The 20462-nt window shown below is 40.1% G+C and overlaps 2 protein-coding genes and 1 long non-coding RNA gene across 9 annotated transcripts in view; 1 reads left to right on the plus strand and 2 right to left on the minus strand.

The window, feature by feature from the left end:
• The window catches only part of LOC147909275 (uncharacterized), a 308493-nt gene that overhangs the window by 47063 nt on the left and 240968 nt on the right, over positions 1 to 20462 (plus strand). The gene's annotated exons all lie outside the window — the stretch shown is intronic.
• Positions 1 to 20462, minus strand: part of LOC105153914 (Transcriptional-regulating factor 1) — a 432031-nt gene that overhangs the window by 41002 nt on the left and 370567 nt on the right. The gene's annotated exons all lie outside the window — the stretch shown is intronic.
• LOC105153915 (uncharacterized) lies at positions 1794 to 19130 on the minus strand. Its single transcript, XM_087407066.1, has one exon. The coding sequence runs from the start codon at positions 7476 to 7478 to the stop codon at positions 7149 to 7151; it is 330 nt and encodes a 109-aa protein (XP_087263192.1). The 5' UTR covers positions 7479 to 19130; the 3' UTR covers positions 1794 to 7148.

A 20462-nucleotide genomic window follows, 5' to 3' on the forward strand; every position in this document is an offset into this window, starting at 1 on the left:
GATATTTTTTATTCCTCCAACATAATTCGATAGCTGTTTTCCTTTTACGAAATATTTTACAGTGAAATGTGAAATGTCACTTCCGAATCTCAATATCGAGGGCAAATTAATGCGAGTGTGAAAATTCGACAAAGTCGTTAATGCGTTAAGTCGTAGTTAAACGCGAATTGCATGATATCCTCGCGCAATTTTCAATTCTCGTTCGAGCGAATCGTCATTATTACGCTATGAATTCTGCTGCACGGATATCATAAATAACCTCGACGTAAACTATCGCGCAAAACGAATACAATAACTCATTATGTAAATACATATTCATTAATTCAAACGCGTATCCAATAACTCGTTATCGCATGCATTATACATCTGTAACATTTTCGCGACTTCCGATTTACCTTACGAATTCATTCAAAACTCACTTTGCGAACGGTTTATATTTTTCATCACGGATATGTAAGTACGACGAACAAAGCATGTCCTGCCTCAAACCGGTTACACCAGTTGTCCGTTAATTCGCATCGTTACGTTGCTGCCGTTGCCGTCATCGTGTCTGACGAAAATTTTGCCCGGTACGACCCGGCAGGTACATTTTGCATGCACTCCGCATGGCAATTATATGACGTGGATGCACCGCGACGCTTTAGTATCCCCAGGCAGCGTCCAGCGGAAAAGGATCGTTCAATTTAGCCCCGGACCTTCATTCCCGCGAATGGACGAGATCCAGAGAGCGCATATTCCCGCCGGCTAGAAGAGGGTGAAAGGACCTTTCTATCTCGACCATCTCCAGTTCGAGAGTTTAACGTCCGCCCGTAAACTGGACGACGTGTCTAATTACCCGACGCAAAAGCCACCCTTTCCAGAGGAATACGACATACGCCGTTCTGATACCTGCCTGCTGAACGCTCACAAGAGCTTTTTGAATGCGCACCTGCGAATAGAAAATTTTATACCGTACGTATATCCTGACGTAATCGTGCCCAAGGGATAAAATTCTTTCCCGTTGTGACCAAATCAAGCCAAGTCGAAAAATTAAAGCGCAAAAATTATTCTAAAATTATTCTTTCGAACTGCATAAAGTCTACAAAATTAAATACATTACTGTTGCTACCTCGGGATATTATAAATTAGAATTTCGACGCAACATGTTATCGTTCAATGTCAAATAATCGAACAATAGTATCGATATCAGTAAACTATAATTACATAAAAATAAGATACAATATCTGGTATGGGAGAGCTATTGTATCTATTGTGCAATTTGAGATCGATGTTTTTCGCATAATCAAGCAAGGTACGAGATGAAGAGAGACGTTTCAATACAATTTAAATTGTAAGCGGTTATTATGAGAATGCTTTTAGAAAATAACAAATACTAATGGAGGGATTGTTTGTTTCGTCAGCCAATACGTGGATAGGCGGTACAAGCCACGGGGGAACAACAACAACAACAACAACAACAACGCGAGTAACAGCACTATGAACGAATGAGCGTGGGCTTGATTGGTGTTCGGTACAGGTTGGCAAGGAATACTGGCAGGAACCGGAATGGCAACTTGCTAATGAGGGATATGTATCACTTTTCCGATAGGCGGGGTGGACACAGATCGTCGCTACTGAATGGTTCGAACTGCAATCTGGAAATGCTGAATCGCCCCCCGCGATCCAATGTACCGTGAATCGGAGGGGCGGTAAATCACAATACAGCCATGACACAGAGGAGACACTTGTCAGGGCGACCGATCCGCAACGAAGATGGATCTCTAATCGAGAGCGCGGCTCCGAACGTATTGCCGTTTCTTTTTTTTTTAAGCGTGTATTTTTAAACTCGTGAATCATGTCGTTAGAGGAAACATGTGTATCGGTAAACGATAAACAATAGTAATGAGAAAGTTATGAAAGAAGATTGACAACTTGGATCGGATGTATTATCAAAGAATGATGGCACTGTTTGCCTTAAATGTCATTGTCCATCGTGTTGCACACATCTTCGTATGTTAACGCAGTAATGGATGTGTCTTCGCTAATTGTATGATCGACTTTGTAATTACCATAACAATTATCATAATTAGCGAAGCGGACGGACAGAGCACGGTTATCTAGGGCTCTCGCGATTATCCCGCTGGAATTCGGGCTTAGACTCGGCGCTTAAGCTTCCGCCATTAGTTTAATGGCCATTTAAATACCGGGCTTTAAATAATAGCACCTAGTAAGCGCAATAGGAGAAATGTAAACAATGGTTTGGTACGCTTTTGCAAAGTAACTGTAAATGCACTACGCTTCCACAAGATTAAGTACAATAAATTCTGCCATAAAAGACAAGGCTGCGTTGTTCGTCTCATGATAATTCATGAATAATAATTCTTGATGGTTATATAGAAATATATCTGTATTTCTCGCCACGTTGGTTTTCGCAGATATAGTAGAGTGAAAATATTATACGTAATGTAAAACTGCATGTGATGTAATAATAACAATTAAAGATACCAGTAATTAATACGACGATAATACAAATTTTATCATAGTTTCATTCTTTTCATTTATTACAATTTTGTAATCATTACGAAGCGCGCTCATGGATACACGTTTTTCATTATCATCATTTCTAATCTAATAGATTCTTTGTCCTGTTTCATATATAGTCTATTTTTAGCGCAACTATCTAGTGTCAACCTTTTTCCTCGGTCGATGGAAACATTCATCTATTTCGACTTTCGATCGCACGAACGAGATACACATCACGAGAAGTGTTGACCAGTGCCACCCTTTTCTCGCTCGCGCGCGAGAACGCTTCCACCCTGAAATTATCCGCACACAAAACCGCGCACACGCGCTTCTCCATCGCGTAATAGAATTTACGATGCCGGCACGTATACGTCGCATCCTACACTCGCGATGCATCAAAAACACCGACGAAGATGTAGTACGCGATAACACGAAGCGGCAATTACTCTTCACTTTCCGCGCGGCTTTCCCCCGCGCGCTTGACGCGCGTCGCCAACCCCCTTTCCTTCATCGCGCCCTCTCTTTCTATACATTGTGTGTGTATATATATATATATATATATAGGTGCGTACGTATGCGTACGTGGCTGCGTGCGTGCTCGACAGTCGATCGATCTAAACGGGCCGGGCGTAACAGACGGAAAATCCGGTGAAAAGCGCGCGGGCTTTCACAATAAGCGGCACACGCAAACGCGCGCACACGGACGCGGTGCAGACGTCATTGTTCCAACAGAGCCTTTTGTCAGTGAACGAATTACTGTTGCTGTTTAGACCCCTTTCTCATTTGTCCCGTTTTCACCCCCGGGCCAGCCAGTCATCTCCGACGTGCTTTCTCCCTCACTGTGCATCACCCGCGACTCTTGATTCTCTCCCTTTCGATCCTGAGCTGTGTGCCTCGTTGACACTTTGCTATTTTCATGTCTTTCTAGGATAGTCTATTTCGACGTTAATAATAATATGAATTTGTAGGCCTAATTAATGATTCCGCATACTCGATTATTTTCGAAGATCTTAAACTGACTATGTCTTCGCCAAAATGATTGCGTTCTTCTCTAGACTGATACGTATGTTGAGATTGCTGTTTTATTGATTTTTTTTCTTCCTCAGGAAGATATCTTTATCTATTCACTTAATTCTCAAAACTACTTGACATAAAACTTGTAACGGTTACTGACATTGTGTCTGTGAGACTCATTATATTGATATAATATGATTGATTAAAAGATATTAATTAATTTCAAGAAATTTAAATGACGTAATTCTTATAAAGAAAAATAAAATTGAAGTAAACTTAATATTTTATTTTAATAAGAGTAATTCAAATTTGCTGATGTAAAATATATAATTAAATAGATCGAATATAAACTAGACTCATACTGCAAATCCAAGTGTAAAAAGTGATTTCAATATATATATATATGTATGTGTTATTCAGTTTTCCGTGTAAAAATGACCATACGTTTAAATGTGTAAATCCATATTTGCAGTACAATGTGCTATATTTACATGGAAAACTAATCACACACATATATTGAAGTCACTTTTTACACACTTGGATTTGGAGTGCAATGTCAGCTTCGAAAGGTTAAATGTCGATAAACTGGCGTGTTTGCAACGCGTGCGTATGAATGAGTGCAATCCGTCTTATCGGGTTACGAGATTCTCGAGATATTTTCACAGAGCAGGGAAATTCGGTGGCCGCTCTTCGTACGCGCGTAGAATCGTAAATTCGCATAATAACGACGGGCTTGTTCGACGCGAGAACACTATTATAAGGGAGTATAATTCCGCGCGCATCTATATGGTGACGGTGACAGAGACGTGTCTCTCCCACGCCCTTTATTAGAAGTCCTACACGCGCGAGCTTTTATACGTCCCAAAATCCTTCCGTCCCCGTATCGTGTGTTTTTCGTGGCGGTTATGTCACGGCGATAATTTCCGCAGGCGGAGATAAGTTTTACGCTTCACACTTCCGTGCTCGCAAACGTGACGGTACGTCCCTTTTAGTTGCACTTTTTTATACTCTCTGCATTTTAAATACGTATTAACGATGTAGAGAGAAAGTGGAAAGAACGTAATCATAGAAATTCGCCACTTTCTCGATTTTTTTTCTCTCACTTTTTCTTTCTTATATTCATTTATAACTTTATTATAATCCAATGAATTCAATTCAATTTTTTTTCGATCTTATTTGAAATTATAATTATTCTCTAAGAGAACCAACACTCGAAATATCTTGCAGTGAAATCTTATTAAATATTTCACTTTCTTTCAAGGGTGGTTGTATTTTTCACTCTCTTGGAGCGAGATTTCACTGCAAGAAATTCAGAGTGAACACTTTTAGGGGAGGAATCTCGGACAATAGCTCGTTTTCTAACAAATGTTGGACAACATTTAAAGATTAACATTCTGCTACACAGATCGTAACCTCGTGTACACGCTCTCGCGAGAGATGGAAGCCGAAAGGGCGGGAAGATAATTTGGCGTAGGTAGGTAACACATAACTCTGGCTGGTATCTACCTGTCAGATAAGGCACGCCTCGTCGTATTCGGGTCGACGGTGGACGCAGAATTCGCTCGGTTCGTGGAGATGGGATTCTGTATCTGCCCCTTTATCGTCGTCTTCGTTTCTGTGTCCTCGTTTCTCTTCTCTGTCTGCTCTGTTGCCTGTCTCAGCTCACTCTCGCAACCCCTACACGCTCATCGATATGCGGCTGTTCATGTCGCTGGCATACAAAACGACCCCTACGTTATAAAATCGTACGTATACGCGTCGAATCGGCGCGCGTTAGACATGATTAATTCGCGCACGGAATTAACTCTTGTCGATAAGCATCGGAATTGAGCCCGGACTCGTGATTGTCTGCCCGTTATGAAAAAATCGACGTCACAAGCGTTTTCTTTTTGTCGGAAATGGCATTTTCCTCCATCTTCCCAATATGACGTTGTGTGCGTGCGACACAAGTTTCGTGCGTGTATCAGGGAAAGGCCGCTGCTGCCACCGTTCTTTTTACCATCCCCGATATACCACGTAATATTTTACAAACGTCGTTGAACGCACATGCGACCGGTTCGCGTCCGAGCGCAGATCATAAAAATCGCAGATTGCGTCTGCATCGTTGTCTTTTTTTTTATCTCTGTAGTCTGTGTGTTATTCCTTCCATTCTTCGCTCCAATTGCTCGTGCGGAGAAAATTCTACGCGTGTAAATTTCTTGGAGAGACTCGAGGGGGACGTTGGGACGCGCTTTTTTTTTTATTCCGCAATAAATTTTATTCCAGGCGCAAACGTCACGCGATATCGAGGTTTCTGCAAATATTATCGCGCGCGCTCGTTGTAAGCGAGGAAATATTGATTGCAACGTGATGTGGACGTGAGTAAGCGAAAGGGTTGATTTCCGGTGAAAAATTACCGGCCTCATATGACTACCGCCGCGTATTTCTCGCGTTGTAAAAAGCAGAGCAGAGCGGAAATATACGCGCGAAAATGTTACACGGTAAAATCGTTGTTGTCGGAGGTATAATATATATTCCATGCATTCGCGTTGTTCATAATAACCGTATGCGCACCATCTATGTCCTATATCGATATCGGAATTGATTACTGACTGATAAATATGCAGAGCGTCGTTTCTTGGATTAATGTAATCTTCGTATGTACGAACGAAAAAGTATTAAATCCTCATTCGATATTGTCAAACGCGAGATTTCGCGAAGTGGAAAACAATATTATGCGTTTGTTCGACGATTATAGTACGGCATCATAACGTACAGCGGTGTTGCGATCCGCTTCGCTTAATAAGAATTGCATCGCGAATTTCACACGGGACATTATCAAAATAATGGTAATTTATAATGGGATTTTGAAACCTCGTTCATAAGTATTACTGCAAAATAATTAAATTACAATTAGCGCGTTCATTTGACGACGAATATAATGGTTTTCATGTGGGCAGCGAGAGAGAGAGAGAGAGAGAGAGAGAGAGAGAGAGAGAGAGAGAGAGAGAGAGAGAGAGAGAGAGAGAGAGAGAGAGAGAGAGAGAGAGAGAGAGAGAGAGAGAGAGAGAGAGAGAGAGAGAGAGAGAGAGAGAAGCTCCCCTTTAATTCCTCTCCCCCTCTTTCGCGTCTGTCATTTTCTCCATATTAGCTATCGGTGTTATCAACGTGTCGAGCGAGCCACGTGCAAAATTGCATTCGCGTGCCTAATCGAGGAATAACTAGACATAATTAATTTCAGCTCGTGGAGTTAATTCTTTTTGATTTTCATATGACATGAAACAGTTAAAAATATACTGCACGTGTCACCAAAAGTAGCCATTAAATTGTTGTAATAGGCTATAATTTAAAATGTTTCATCGCTTTTAACCTACAATTTTGATATTATCTTTTTTTAGTATGATATTGTTGCAATATATTTTTCCACTAATTTCAAATACATTCTATAAAAAGATATCGGTATATTTTATTAGTAATAAAAAGTAATATTACAAAGCGATTTTTTATCGATTTTTTATCGATACAATAATATGATATTAATTTATTAATCGTACGTTTCTCTCTCTGGGCGTTATTTAAATCTATAGTTTTCTCTGATAAGCGTTACAGTATTGTTCAAATCATCAGTCTTCCCGAACAATTCGTAATGAAAATCAGAGTAATAATACTGCTTTTGATTTTTTCCATGCCCTACACGGAATATTCCATTTATTTATAAAGACAAAACAAGCCGTGCTGTTTTGTTCGATGATACCGTGGATTACCTGAAGGGAAAATCGATAGAGATAATTCGGTGAGTACTGCTGCGAGTACTGATGATGTTGGCTTTGGTATTGATGGTGATGCCCATAGTACGGTTGTTGCTGCTGTTGGTATGGATGTTGCTGGTGTTGCTGTTGCTGCTGCTGCTGTGGGTGTTGATGATGATCATGATGATGTTGATGATGATGATGATGGTACCAGCCATTATTGTATCCATCCATGTCATGTACCGGAGTCACGCTTTACCGGTTCGAATGCGTCCGCGATTCGACGCAGAAAAAGAAACGGCACATACACAGACGGCAAACATATCAATCATCTATTGGTAGGGCGCGACCGTTCGTGCCTGGGGAGCGTTATCGGACGGCATCCGCGGCATTTCTGCGTGGAATCCGCGGGATCTTTCGGTATTATAGCAATAAAGCACGCGAGTGACTCTAATGGCGACCGGGTGGGCGTAGATTCGCGAAATAGATCGGATCTTTCGATTGTTGGACGTTGTTCCGGAAAATATTAGGTGTCATTAATCATCCCGGTGTCTTAGACAGCGAATCGAGACGGTCAATTCGTTCGAACTTTAACGGAAGTGAAATCTCATTAACGATTATCGAATCTTGAAACTTTACTTCGATTAGCGGCGCGTACAAAATTAAGATCCCGGAAGATCGGGATCGCAGAATCAAATGATGATGATACTTTGCACTTCCGGCGCAACTAGATTCGCAATTGCACTCTAGCTGATGACGACAGGCCAACTAACTCGCGATGAGAATTCACGAAATCGCGACGAGCTGCTGGTGGTCTTCCTCCCCACTCCTTCTTCATCTTCAACGTGGCATTTTATTATTCCTTCTTTACGTGCCCTCGTGTCCAGTCCTCCGTTACTTCTCACTCGCGCCGAACCGGTCGGTCCCGCGAGTTTTTGTTCTCGCAGGGGGTCGTTGGGAAAAGCCAGGGCGCATCAGGAAGAAAAGGGGTTACCGACACGCTTTCGACGAGGTCGGGGAATTCCTTTCGCGCCCGAAAACCTGCTGGTACTTCCTTTTCCTGATGTATATATGGCGCGGCTCATCCTCCCCGCTCGCGGAATTATGCATGCCGAATTGAATCCTTGAGGAATGGAAGACGTAGCCTCGGGGATGAATTGGGTTGCCAGTAACTTTTAAATCGCCAGGGCAACGATCAGCCGCAGCTCCCAAGAATTTTATAAGACTATATGAATATATGCGGAAACAGAATCAAGTGTTTCTAAATGAGATTTCGAAGTTACCAAATAACTTTCATAATGTTAATTTTAAAAAGAACAAAACATGTTTATCTAAATATAACTTTGAATAGCTTTAACTTGAAAATACTCTGTTATTGAGAAGAATATATATTAGAAAATCGATCGAGTTTTCTGCGACGTCAGACAAAAATATTTTCAATAGAAATCATGAATAGGACAATTTTCGAAATGTTAAGTTTCTGGAAGATGGAAGTACATCACGCGTAAAAGGAAAAGAACGCAGAATGAGTTCTATAACCAGAACCGGAACACAATGAGAAAGAAAAATCGACATTGTTATTTGTCTTTCTAGACGACATCTACCGAACGTTACGCATGCAACAATGTCTCCTGCTATTGACGTTTTTAGTTTCTTTCCGTCCTACCCTACGTTCTCTCTGGTTCATGTGTAAACAGGTTATTCGAGGATAGTAATCGGGGTCTGATGTCTCATGGGAGTCGCTATTGGAAAGAGTTGAAAGGAGGGTACAGGGGCGTATTCCGGACTAGTAGATCTCTTAGTCAAGCTCAAAGAGATAAATCCAATAACACCTAAAAATATTTGCAATCAAGAAAATAAGCAGACTTACCAAATTCTAAAAAAAAAAGATGCAACGTCAGAAAAAAGTGTAGAAAGAAGTAATCGATCGTTGATTTAGTTATTATTTTCGAAAAGAAAAGTTTAGTACATAATCTTAATATATTAAATATTAATATATTTGAGTGTATAATCAATAATTATTTAAAGCAAAACGAGATACTAGGATATAATATAAAATATATATATATAACATATATATGATTCATGAAGAAATTACGTCAGTAATTTATTCAACAAATAATCCAACATAAGAAACATTAATTGATCGTCGCAAATAGTTGCGAACTTTTTAGATGATGTTACTAATTAGCTAAAAACTGGCTAAAACTTTGAACAGCATTTTGAACCTTGTATTAATTGCCATGCGGTGATCACCATTGGAGATTTACTCGCGAACGAATAGCTCTACCAAAAACATCCTTACGCGTGCATAAAAATATCCATACGCTATGAGCTAATATTGTAAAAAACATCCCCATCGAAAAATATGGTAATCGAACGATATTCAAGAAGCTGACGTCAGCGTTCTCGACCTAGTTTCTTTCGATCGGCTGATTTCCGTGCAGCGAGAAAGACGTGAGAGACGTATCGGGAAAACGCGATTGCAAGTAACAGGGGTAGCAGTTGTATGGGCCTCGCTGCTCAAGGGGATGGAAGCCACGTATGTGCGAGCGCTCAAGATGGAACGAAAAATTCAAAGCTCTCTCGCTAGAGGAAAATCGCGAACGAACGAGGGAATGGCCGAGTGAATGAACGTACGAGCGTCAGACTCGGAGAAATTGAAAATCGTCAAGTATGACACGCTCTCACGCCTCCCCATCGCCGCTTATCCTGAAGAGTATTCGCCGTGGCAAAAAACAGCTAAAATAGATGAAGCGCAATGGAACGAACTGCGCGATTATCATTGCGTGCGCGCGTGTGTTTTATGTGTGAAACTGTCACAATAAAATGCGATCGAAATATATTGCACGAAAAGAACGATTTTGTTAGTATTTAAAAATTTAGATGCAGATCTGAAAATAATTTTTTGTTGGACTGTCAAAATAATTATGTAAGGCGTTCGAACTGGTTGCTAAAATGTCGAAATTATTTGCACACAGCACTATCCATCATGCCTGAGATTCCTTCTTTTCGAGTGTCTGTATATAATGTCACAATAAAGATAACAATAGGCTTAAAATATTATTTAAACTAGTATTTTATATAGATTTATTCACAAAAAGTAACTTTCTTGTTTTCTTCTGGCTGCATAATTAAGTTATATACAAATTGCAACAGTTTAGATTTTTTTATTTTAATAGTCATTCTTAATTGCCTAAAATTTGAGAAAGCAAAAAATATAATCAAAAGATGTAAAAGAGTTAATGGAAGATATAATTATAAGTCAGGGCGACAATACAATTATTCTCAAGTTATATCCTTTAACTTCTACACCCAGAGAAAAGGTTGCTTCGATTTAAAGAAATTTCGGTTCGGATTTAAAAAAATTTCTTTGATTTTAACATTATCTTTTTAAATCGAATAAAATTTATTTTTGATAAAAAAAATTATGTTTAAATCCAAGAAATTTTTTTCTTTAACCGAAATTTCTTTAAATCGACAGCAACCTTTTTTCTAAGTGTACGATTTATTTTCTTTTTTCGAAATATAGATACATTGTAATCGATGGAGAGGCTGTAGTCGTGAATGAAATTGCTGTTATGTCTATTTTTATCTGATGCCATAGGCCAATTAAACGTTCCGCACGCTCGCCGAATAATGTCATTCGTCGTCACGTAAACGGAGAAATGCCCCGGCCACCTGCAATCGTAATTTCTCGGCGCTCTTTGTGCGACGTGACGTCATTAGCCGTCGCGGGTCATTGCGGCCTTTCCTTCTCTTTCCCTCGTTCTCTCGCACACGTTTACTTTTTTTTCCTTATAAACGCCACCATCATTAGGCTGGCGCACAATTTTCCTCACTTTTCCGTCTAGCTAATTAAGGCCGCGTAGACGCCTCCTGTTTGCTGCGGTTTCGATCTCGCGTGGACTTTCACGAACACCACAAGTCAATTTCTCCCCGCTGCCGACTTTTCGCTCAATCGCGGACGCTGAGACGGAAGTTAACGATACGCAAACTATCAGGATAGCTCTCGATCGAGAGACGACTGTTATTGGCAACCTACCAGAAGAAATCGCAAATATCAGATCAAACTGGATATTGACATATCTCATTTGGATCAAAGACAAAATAAAATCTTGTATTAATATCAAGATATGTCGAAACTGCAAATTTATTTTTGATACAATCATTTAATATGAAATCGTCTGCTTTTAAATATACATCTACAAATTTCTAATTCTCTGTACGCTCCATAAATGTACTGAAATTCCATTTTGAGAATATATTAATGTCATTTTGCAGGACATGTTAGAATTTTTTTATATTACAATGAGTACTTATTTCATTTGTTTCATTAAATGTCTTTTTCATCTGCGATTTCACTCTGAATGTCTAACGTTGAGTAATTGTACAATCGTGGCTGCTATTAACGTTTTCAATGCTCGTTGCAGCTGCGATTGACATTAAATCAACGCCTTTCAGAGTGCAAATTCATATCGTTGTTACGACGTCAAACGTTGCGATAGACCGTGCATTTCTCTGTTCTTGCTGGCGGTCTTAATAAAATTTTCATCGCGAATTAACGAGACTTGCCAAGTTCGCGGTCGATAGCAACGTCGAAAAGGGATTTTTTTTTAAAAAGGGTGAATAATTGTATTTAACGTGTAACGAGGGCAACATGGTTTGTGGTGCCCGTGATTTGAACGAAATTGAAAAATCGCTCGGGCGTTTGGTGAGGAAATGAGCCCGCCTTTGTCACGCCAAACGTGACGTGTTAAAAACTACCAAAATTAAATCGACCAAACACGAACTCACAACCTTAATACGCGCGTAATCCAAGGGCGTTGTTCCGCTTCGCGACACGCGCCGAAATGTGTAGGAAGTAGCCGTGTAGATTAAAAGGACTTTTATGCCTGCACGGCATGATGTTACATACACGTGTACGAGCGCGTCTATATAAATTCGGAATGGAGATAATTACGTGCGTGAGTTTGTAACGAGTCCATAAAGCGTCGAGCCGTAGAATTGGTCGAACTTATTGATCGGCAGTGCGCGCGCTCGCTTTTTATCCCTCTCTCCCCTCAGCCTTCTCGTCTGGCTCGTTCGTCGTTAATTCCACTTTGAATAAATATGAATTCGCGCGCGCTAACCCCGGGTATTCCCCCTTTTTATTTCCGCGCCGTCTCCTCGCACGCGCAAGAGAACGCAATTAACCACTGACAATTCCGCGAGATCGCTCCCGTTATGTAAAGAACGCGAACTCGTCTCGCGGATGTAATCCGCATAATCGGGATATCGAGCAGCTTCGAGAAGGTGACAGGTGACACTGGTTTTGTATTGCTAATTTGTCTTCGCATTTGAGTGATTTTTTTTAATTCAATTCTTTATCCCCATACAATTTTTATGAAAATTATTTAGAGAGAGAGAGAGAGAGAAAGAGAGAGAGAGAGAGAGAGAGAGAGAGAGAGAAAGAGAGAGAGAGAGAGAGAGAGATGTAAATGCACATCGTTTGCGCGTTTCGGTAAATCGAATATCACAGAATTGTTTGCGTAAATAATTATGTCTACTTGTTAATGTAAATATTGAAGTAACCGATTAATATGAACGGACATCCCTTTATTTTCAACGCATTTCTATCTTCATCCATCTGGCGCATTGTTTTAATAAACACGCGGATCGCACGGGTTCCAAATAAAATGCAATTGTGCCGGCATTTCCGCGTGTTGATCTGTTTACTGAAAAAATTAAGAGAGTAAATTTGGTTGAAGTTACAAAGCGTACTGTCGGTATTGAATAGTTGTTTTAGATAATACATATGAAAGGCTTGTATACTTCTTGATTCGTGAAACGGGAACGTTTAAGAAAAAAAAATCATTTTCATGCCTCACACAAATTGCAAGTTATTAACTAATGAATAATATTCAAAAGAAAGGGAGAGAGAGAAAGAGAGAGAGATCTAAGACCTTGCCAAAAATTTATGGAAATAGTATACTCTCGAGGTACTTTGAAAGTCTTTGAAAGCGCACCTGAAAGCTTTCCCTCGCTTGCTGTAAATGTCTTCTCTAGTCTAACCCACTAATTAGCATCTCAACACGCTACTACTCTTCTGTCATGGGCAATGGTAGCTTTGGCGCTACTTTGCAATTATAATGATTGTCGGAGCGTATTATATCTTAAGGCATCGCCATGAAAGAGGGTATTAGAATTGTGTATTTCATAGTGTAACGCGCTTTTATGTCAGACTTCTCGATAAGCTTCGAATGAATCGTTCAAGTTAATTTCCACGACTTATGCCTGTGCTATTAATGACGTAAAGCTGTAATGAACAGAAAATAGTAGACATCGCGAAATACTTATTGCGACCCGTTACTAAAGTTATGATCTTTTTTATGTATGTTTTTATAAACGAATTTTTTTATACATTAATAATCTAACAAATAAAACCGTATTTTTGTTCTTTTTAAAATTTAACTTACTGTTAATTGTATGGAAAAGAAAATTTGGTTAAACCAAATCTTCTAAGCTTGAAGCATTCGTGCAATCGATTCTACAATAAATTGAAAAGCAACTAGGAAAAAAATGATATAAGTTCATGTGTCTGAATTTTAATATCTGGAATACAATCTCAATTTCCAACATTTGTTCGCAAACCGACTTCTATTTCTTCTATATAACTGTTACAACAAGTTATCTTTTTTTTTTTAAATTTGTAATAAATTTGCGAGATATATCATTCTCCATCGAGGAACAACCGAGGCATGCTCTATGTTTTTCATTTCTTCAAAGACCCTTTTCACCACCTCCCGACTTCCCTCATCGCGCGCTCGCGTCACTGAAAGCAACCTGCCAATTAATTCCTACCTCTCCCGCCCGTTATACGCACTTTGAACAACTGGAGACACGGTAGGTAACTGCAATTGGATACTAGTATTCACTTTCAAGAGTATTCTCGCCGAGCTTTGTAGCCACCCTCACGTTCCACTCTCCGTTTATGCATCAAGTCCTATCCTCTCGGCTCCCCTTATCTGTCCCAGACCTTTCTCCTTCTCGTTCTCTCAGTATAATGTAACAACATCAGGAAATGGATACGTTGTTTCGATTCGCGACGAATGACAATAACTCAAGACCCCGAAACGATTCAATTCCTGCTAAAGTTTGTAATTCAGATGCCTAATTGTGAAAACCAATAAGCCGCTTATATCGAGAGGGGAGAAAATACATGCATAAAGTATGTCGTATCGTGGAAAATGGTTGTGATAATGTCCAATGCGCCTGTGCAGCGAGCCAAATGGGTGCGAACCAAATTATTGACGTGTGCAAGTCTGATGAATTATTATCGTTGCATGACTGTACATCCTGGGCGACAGGAAATTTTCTTTGGTAGTTATATCACTTTGAAAGCGATAGAACGACAAAAAAATCGTAGATATTAAATATTTCGTCAGAATCAGCTCTTGCTTTTTCATTTAACTATAATTGAAAGGTACAACACAATAGAAAATTTTTTTAAAATTTAGTATAAAATTTAACAAAAAATTTAATAGAAAATTGAATAGAAATTTAGCTCAAATATTAATTCTTTAAATTAAACGATAGATTAAATTGTTGTTGCATGAAACCTTTCAGGTGAACGCCAGAAAAATCAAACTTTATTAATGCGCTTTTCATTATTACTTAAAACTTACAAGATAATTAATATTTTTTCACCATAATTTTATATGTGATATTGTTTCCATTCTATGCAAATTACCTTGATATTCTGATTACAGACTATTGTATTTTTCTCTTAGGAGGAGGTATATACATTTTCTATTGTATGCTTCCTTCGCGTCCGTGATAAGCGACGATGAAATTTCACAAAGATCCGGACATCGATCCTCTCTCGAGTGCCGACGTAAAAGCGCGTAGCAACATCGTCGGAGCGGACTGGCGGAATAAAGTTTATATACCGTGCCGCGGGATTATAGCGCCGATAGAAGCAGGATTCTTGCGATAACTCGGTTCGTCGCGTATCGCGAGCAAACACGGCGGTGAATTGAACGGAGGCGCGCCAAGTATTTTCCAATTACATCTTCCATTAACGATCCTGCCGCGTGTACGCGGCGTCCGCTGGGGGAGGGTCGATCGAAGAATTCTGCACACCGTGGAAAATTCACCCGGCACCGTATATACATTATTAATTAATTTAGATAGGAATGTCTCGTGCGCGCCGTTGTAATATCGCCACTTCGAACTCGGAAGCAATATTGTATGGTGCAGGAGACTTAAAAAGAAAATATCGTAGGAACGACGACAACGGTGCATCCTGATGGGAAAACTAATTTAACGAAAATGTGAAGATCGGCTATCTTGAATTATGATGTCGGCAGAAGTTCAGGATAAACGAAAAAATTTATCGTGTCGTAGGAAACAGATGTTAACTAATGAAGCTGGCGTATAATAAATTAAGTCAAATCATGGATATAAATCATTTAAAAAGATATAAAGATATGATGCGTAAATTTTGATATGTGGTTCATCCGAATCTGTTAGAGAAATGATCGTTCCAGTCTGACAAGATGCGCGTGTGTCATCTAAAGCCAAGATGAACAGCAACGGTTTTTCTTGACCCGGAGACGGGAAAAGGAACGAGGTCGCCGCAGTGTTGGACGCATTAGCATTTTCGGTATGGTTTAAAATTTAAATCCCCGTGTCTCTCTCTCGGCGAATCGCGGAAGGAACAACGGAAGGACGCGAGTCAGGAAGCGCCGTCCGTGTCCCTTTAAAAAGCCCTTACGCAATGTTTCACGACCCCGTATCGTGGTTATAGCCACACGCGTGTACGGCCAAACAGACGAGATGTACGTCGTACGAGGAAGCCATGAGGAAGAGAGGCGAGTGCGGCGAGGAAAGAAAACTGAAAGAATAGAAAGGAAGAAAAGAAGCGATGCGCGAAAAAGGCGCGAAACGTGGCCAACAGGCAGCTGTTCGTCCCGATTGACCGGGTTTGCACACATAATACCCAACAATAAAATTTGGAACACGGGAAGGAGGCCGCACGTGCCTCTGATTTTTCAAGGCCGCCAAGAAGATGTTCCAACGTACGAAAAGACACAAGGAAGATCGCGACGCAACGGCGATTGGTTCGAAAAGGGAAAATTTTCGAATCGCTCAATCCCTATTGGTGAACGTGACAGTCGTGGGGGGTCAAGAGATGCGCCGGAATACACGTTGGGGGTCCCCCTCGTAGATTCGCTGGGGGTCTCTTTAGAGGCGGAAGGGTCGCTGAAAATTCTTTCGTGTAACGGGGTGGACGTGACACCGGTCGAGCGGGTTCAACGGTGGGAAGATACGTTGTGGAAAGCGCGTCTAGCCCGTCCATGATTGCACCCCTAAGGATTTTCGGGACCTGCTTCTCTACCATCCCCTCTCTCGTTTTCCCGCTTTGCCTTTACGAAAGGGGGTGAAGGGAAAGAGGAGGGAATATATATACCGACCCCTGCGAAGCGACCGGACGGAAGACGCCGTTGATGATGGGTTATTTAAACGGGGCATTGAATTTTTACTTCCGCCGTGAACGTCACTTTCCCTCCCTCTCTTGTCCTTTCTCCCAAGAAAGAACGAAGCAGCGCACCTTGTCTCGGACCTTGTCTTGGGCCCCCGTTGCAACATCGCGCGGGATTTATTAAAGCAGTCATATTTTATGAAAAGCGCTCTCTCTCTCTCTCTCTCTCTCTCTCTCTCTCTCTCTCTCTCTCTCTCTCTCTCTCTCTCTCTCTCTCTCTGTCTGTCTGTCTCTCTCTTTCTGTATTGTGGCAGCAAAGACTGTGCGGCGCTGCTCGGTTTTGTGTTACGCCGCGCTAAAATTTATCTCCGCGACTCTCTTGCGTTTATTAATGGAAACGGCGGTGATGCGCGAGCGCTACGGGCGACCGCCGTGTAATATTTAACGAGGGTACCAACATCTCCGCGGACGCGCACCACCAGCAATTCGCTAGATAAATATTTCTCGTGAATTCTTCGCTTGAATATAACGCCACGTGCGATGCCATTTTAGGAATTTTCGTACATTCTCCGCGACGTTTCACTTGAGTTTAGGACACACGAATGTACAATTGTAGATGATGCGAGCCAACCACAAATTTAGTTCTTCTGTTTTAACGCTCGAATGAAAAAAAAAAAAAAGAAATATAATTCAAACATATAAATTTTTATGAATAGTCTTTAAGCGCTAATTTCAATGCTTTTTGTATATTATTTTAAATCTTTCAGTAAAATAAAAAATATCTCAGTTAATTATGGCAGTGACCCAATTATTGAAAATGAAAAAAATTTTAAATATTAAGCTTTTAATAATATGGACGACTCTCTAAGTAAATCTATTTGTCTTATTAAATTTTTATGAACAATAAATTTATTTAGAGTACATATCATTAGAAACTTAATACTAAAAAATTTTTGTCATTTTATCCAATAATTAAGTCATGACCACTAATTGAGTACATTTACCTTATATTTTTCTCAACTTCCAACAATTGTATTAACTCTCCGTTGGCAATATAAAGTTTTTTCTTCGTCCGCAACCTAGAAGTTCTTCGAACTTCAGTGCATATTTTTATATTGCTTCGGACTGTATAAAAATCTGGAAAAAATGTTTACACTTTTACAAGTTTTTACTATTATAGAAGTTGGATTGTATTTTACTCATTTATAAATTCATCTACCAGAATTCACAATAAAAAATCGACTGTGCCTTTAAAGTCCAATATATTGCTAACGAAAGATTAAATTAGAACACGCATGCTGTTTGCTATCGAATCTCTTTCTTTGCCATCAAATTGTCCACGAAATGAACTCACTCGAGAGCTCACATCTAATCAACAACATTGTCAGATACGAGCTTAGCAGCAAACTGCCGCGGCGCCTCTTCGTAACGGTCGATTAAAGCTCGGGGTAATTCGTTTCGTTTAATCACGGCGATAAGCCGCGGTTGTAGCGCGCGCGATCGCGGGAGAAAAGGGCCACACCGCGCCGGGTGGTAAAAGAGAAACGTCAGGGTTGAGCGAATTGAGAGCGCACTTGAGTTTACCGGCGGGAAATGGGCCGCTGTATGCTTGCACGGTAATGGGAAAGGCGACAGATGCGAACGGTGGCAGTTTCGCGATGAAACTATCGTGTCGTATAAAGGGGTGAACCCCGTTGTTGTTGCCGTCGTCCGGGGGTGGGACAGACGGAGGATAGTAACCTGCAACCGACGGCATAAACTTACGATAGCGCAAACGACCGCGACAGCGGCGAGAATCGGGCCGGGGACAAACTGGCGAGGATGGTTCCTCACTTCGTCCCGGGTTTTATTCCGCGTCGACATTTGTACGCGTGCCTCGGTTTCCACGGGTGGTAATGATCGGCCGTAATTCTTATTTGCGCGGCCACGTAAAACATGCGCGTTTTGTTTAGCCGACCAAACGTTCTCCACTTGAAGGAGAAAGGAGTACGGCAGTTGCTCCAAAGTCCCGTCTGACGACGACTCTGTACACCTTCGCGAACAAATTCCGCTTTAGTTCTCGTTCTGCTTTGAAATTCTAATTTCAATTCGGACGACGCGACGCGTTGTAAATAGCGGATGTAAATTCACACTGGCGAAAAGAAGGGTCTCACAACGTGTTTTTCGTCGCATCCACTTCTCCGCGAAGTAACATGGTGCGGCGACTTTTTAAACTCGACTTTCAATTTGACACAGTTTTCATTTCGCGATATTTCCTTCTTACTGCATTTAATAACATCATATGAATAGATCAACAACAAGCAAATTCAAAGAATGCTGTAAAATAATTTATTAATATAATTTTTATTAATAAAGGTAATAATATTGTACGTTTGACTACACAATTTTCTTAGCAAGAAGGCTCTTCTTGCTAAAAAAGATTATATGTAGTGAAAAGTACTATTATGATTTTTGTTAGTAAAAATCATCATATTAATAAATCGTTTTTATATTAGGTGTTGGAATTAATTCGTAGCGTTTTACAAGTGATGGGAAGTACTTTCATTAATGTATTTTTTAATGCTCATGTGAAATAAATAACATTCTTTCATTAAAAAACGCTACGAATTAATTCCAACACCTAATAGTTTACAATATTCCGAATTTATTTGCTAGTCTTATTTTTACATATTAATTTGTATATCACGAGTTATATTAATTTACTAATTTTTATCACATGATTTTTCAATGCGATTATATATCAATATTACATATATAACATGCATGATGTAACAATTATACGTTGCAGTGTCATTGCAACTAAATTAATCATCGCTTTTTTAATATTCTTTTCTTGCATTTTAGTTTGCAATGTAAGAGAAATTAAGGACACATTAAATATACATAAGGAGAATTAAAATAGCTTCTTGTTCTTCTAAAGACGGCTTCGAGCAGCCATGTAAAAATTTCATTTAAGGGTTAACGAAACATCTCCAACTTTCACTTAAGTATAACGCCAACTTGACTATATCACGACCGCCCGCGGAACAACGAGCAGCGTACCAACGCTCTTTCATAATTGAGGAGCTCAACTTTTAGACTTCCGCCAACCGCAATTTCACGAAGATACAGATTACATCCTTCCAGAGTTACCTGTTAAATTACTTACGCCACAGTGAAGGCGCTGAAACGTATAACGCTATCGTTATCGTTACTCTAGTACAACTACCTGTTTCTATATTTTCCTTTCAGTGGTGTGATGAATGTGTTGCCGCGTTCGACGTTAATCAAACCGAATTCCTGTCAAACATGATAGTGTTGGAATTTAATATTAGCAGGGTTCACCCATTTCAAAGCCAGTTGTAAAACGCGAGTACTTTGCGAAGTTTCCGCGTTCGATGTAAATTACCGGCACTCATTACATTTCTCGATTATCGTTATTATACGTAAGTATCGGAGGATATATCGGATCATATTAATTTCAAGACTCTCTCTCCTTGTTACGAGAGCAAAACTTTCTTTTACGATCAGAAAACACGTTCAGTCGTTGCGTCGAATCGCCTACCAAGTTTATTACGAGTTTTTGTCATGCACGATGCGACACATCTTAGTTGGCTAGTCCGCGTCAATATTTGATTTATTATTATCGTTGATTTATTTAGAAGGGAAAACTTTCGCCCCGATCCAAATCCTCTACCGAAAAGAGTCGACAGACAGTTCATACATATGTATTAACAGCGTTTATCGACCGCGACCTCAGTAACAACTTTTAT

The sequence above is a fragment of the Acromyrmex echinatior genome, chromosome 6 (genome assembly GCF_024713525.1).
Source record: "Acromyrmex echinatior isolate Ae372 chromosome 6, ASM2471352v2, whole genome shotgun sequence".
NCBI classification, from domain to species: Eukaryota; Metazoa; Arthropoda; class Insecta; order Hymenoptera; family Formicidae; genus Acromyrmex; species Acromyrmex echinatior.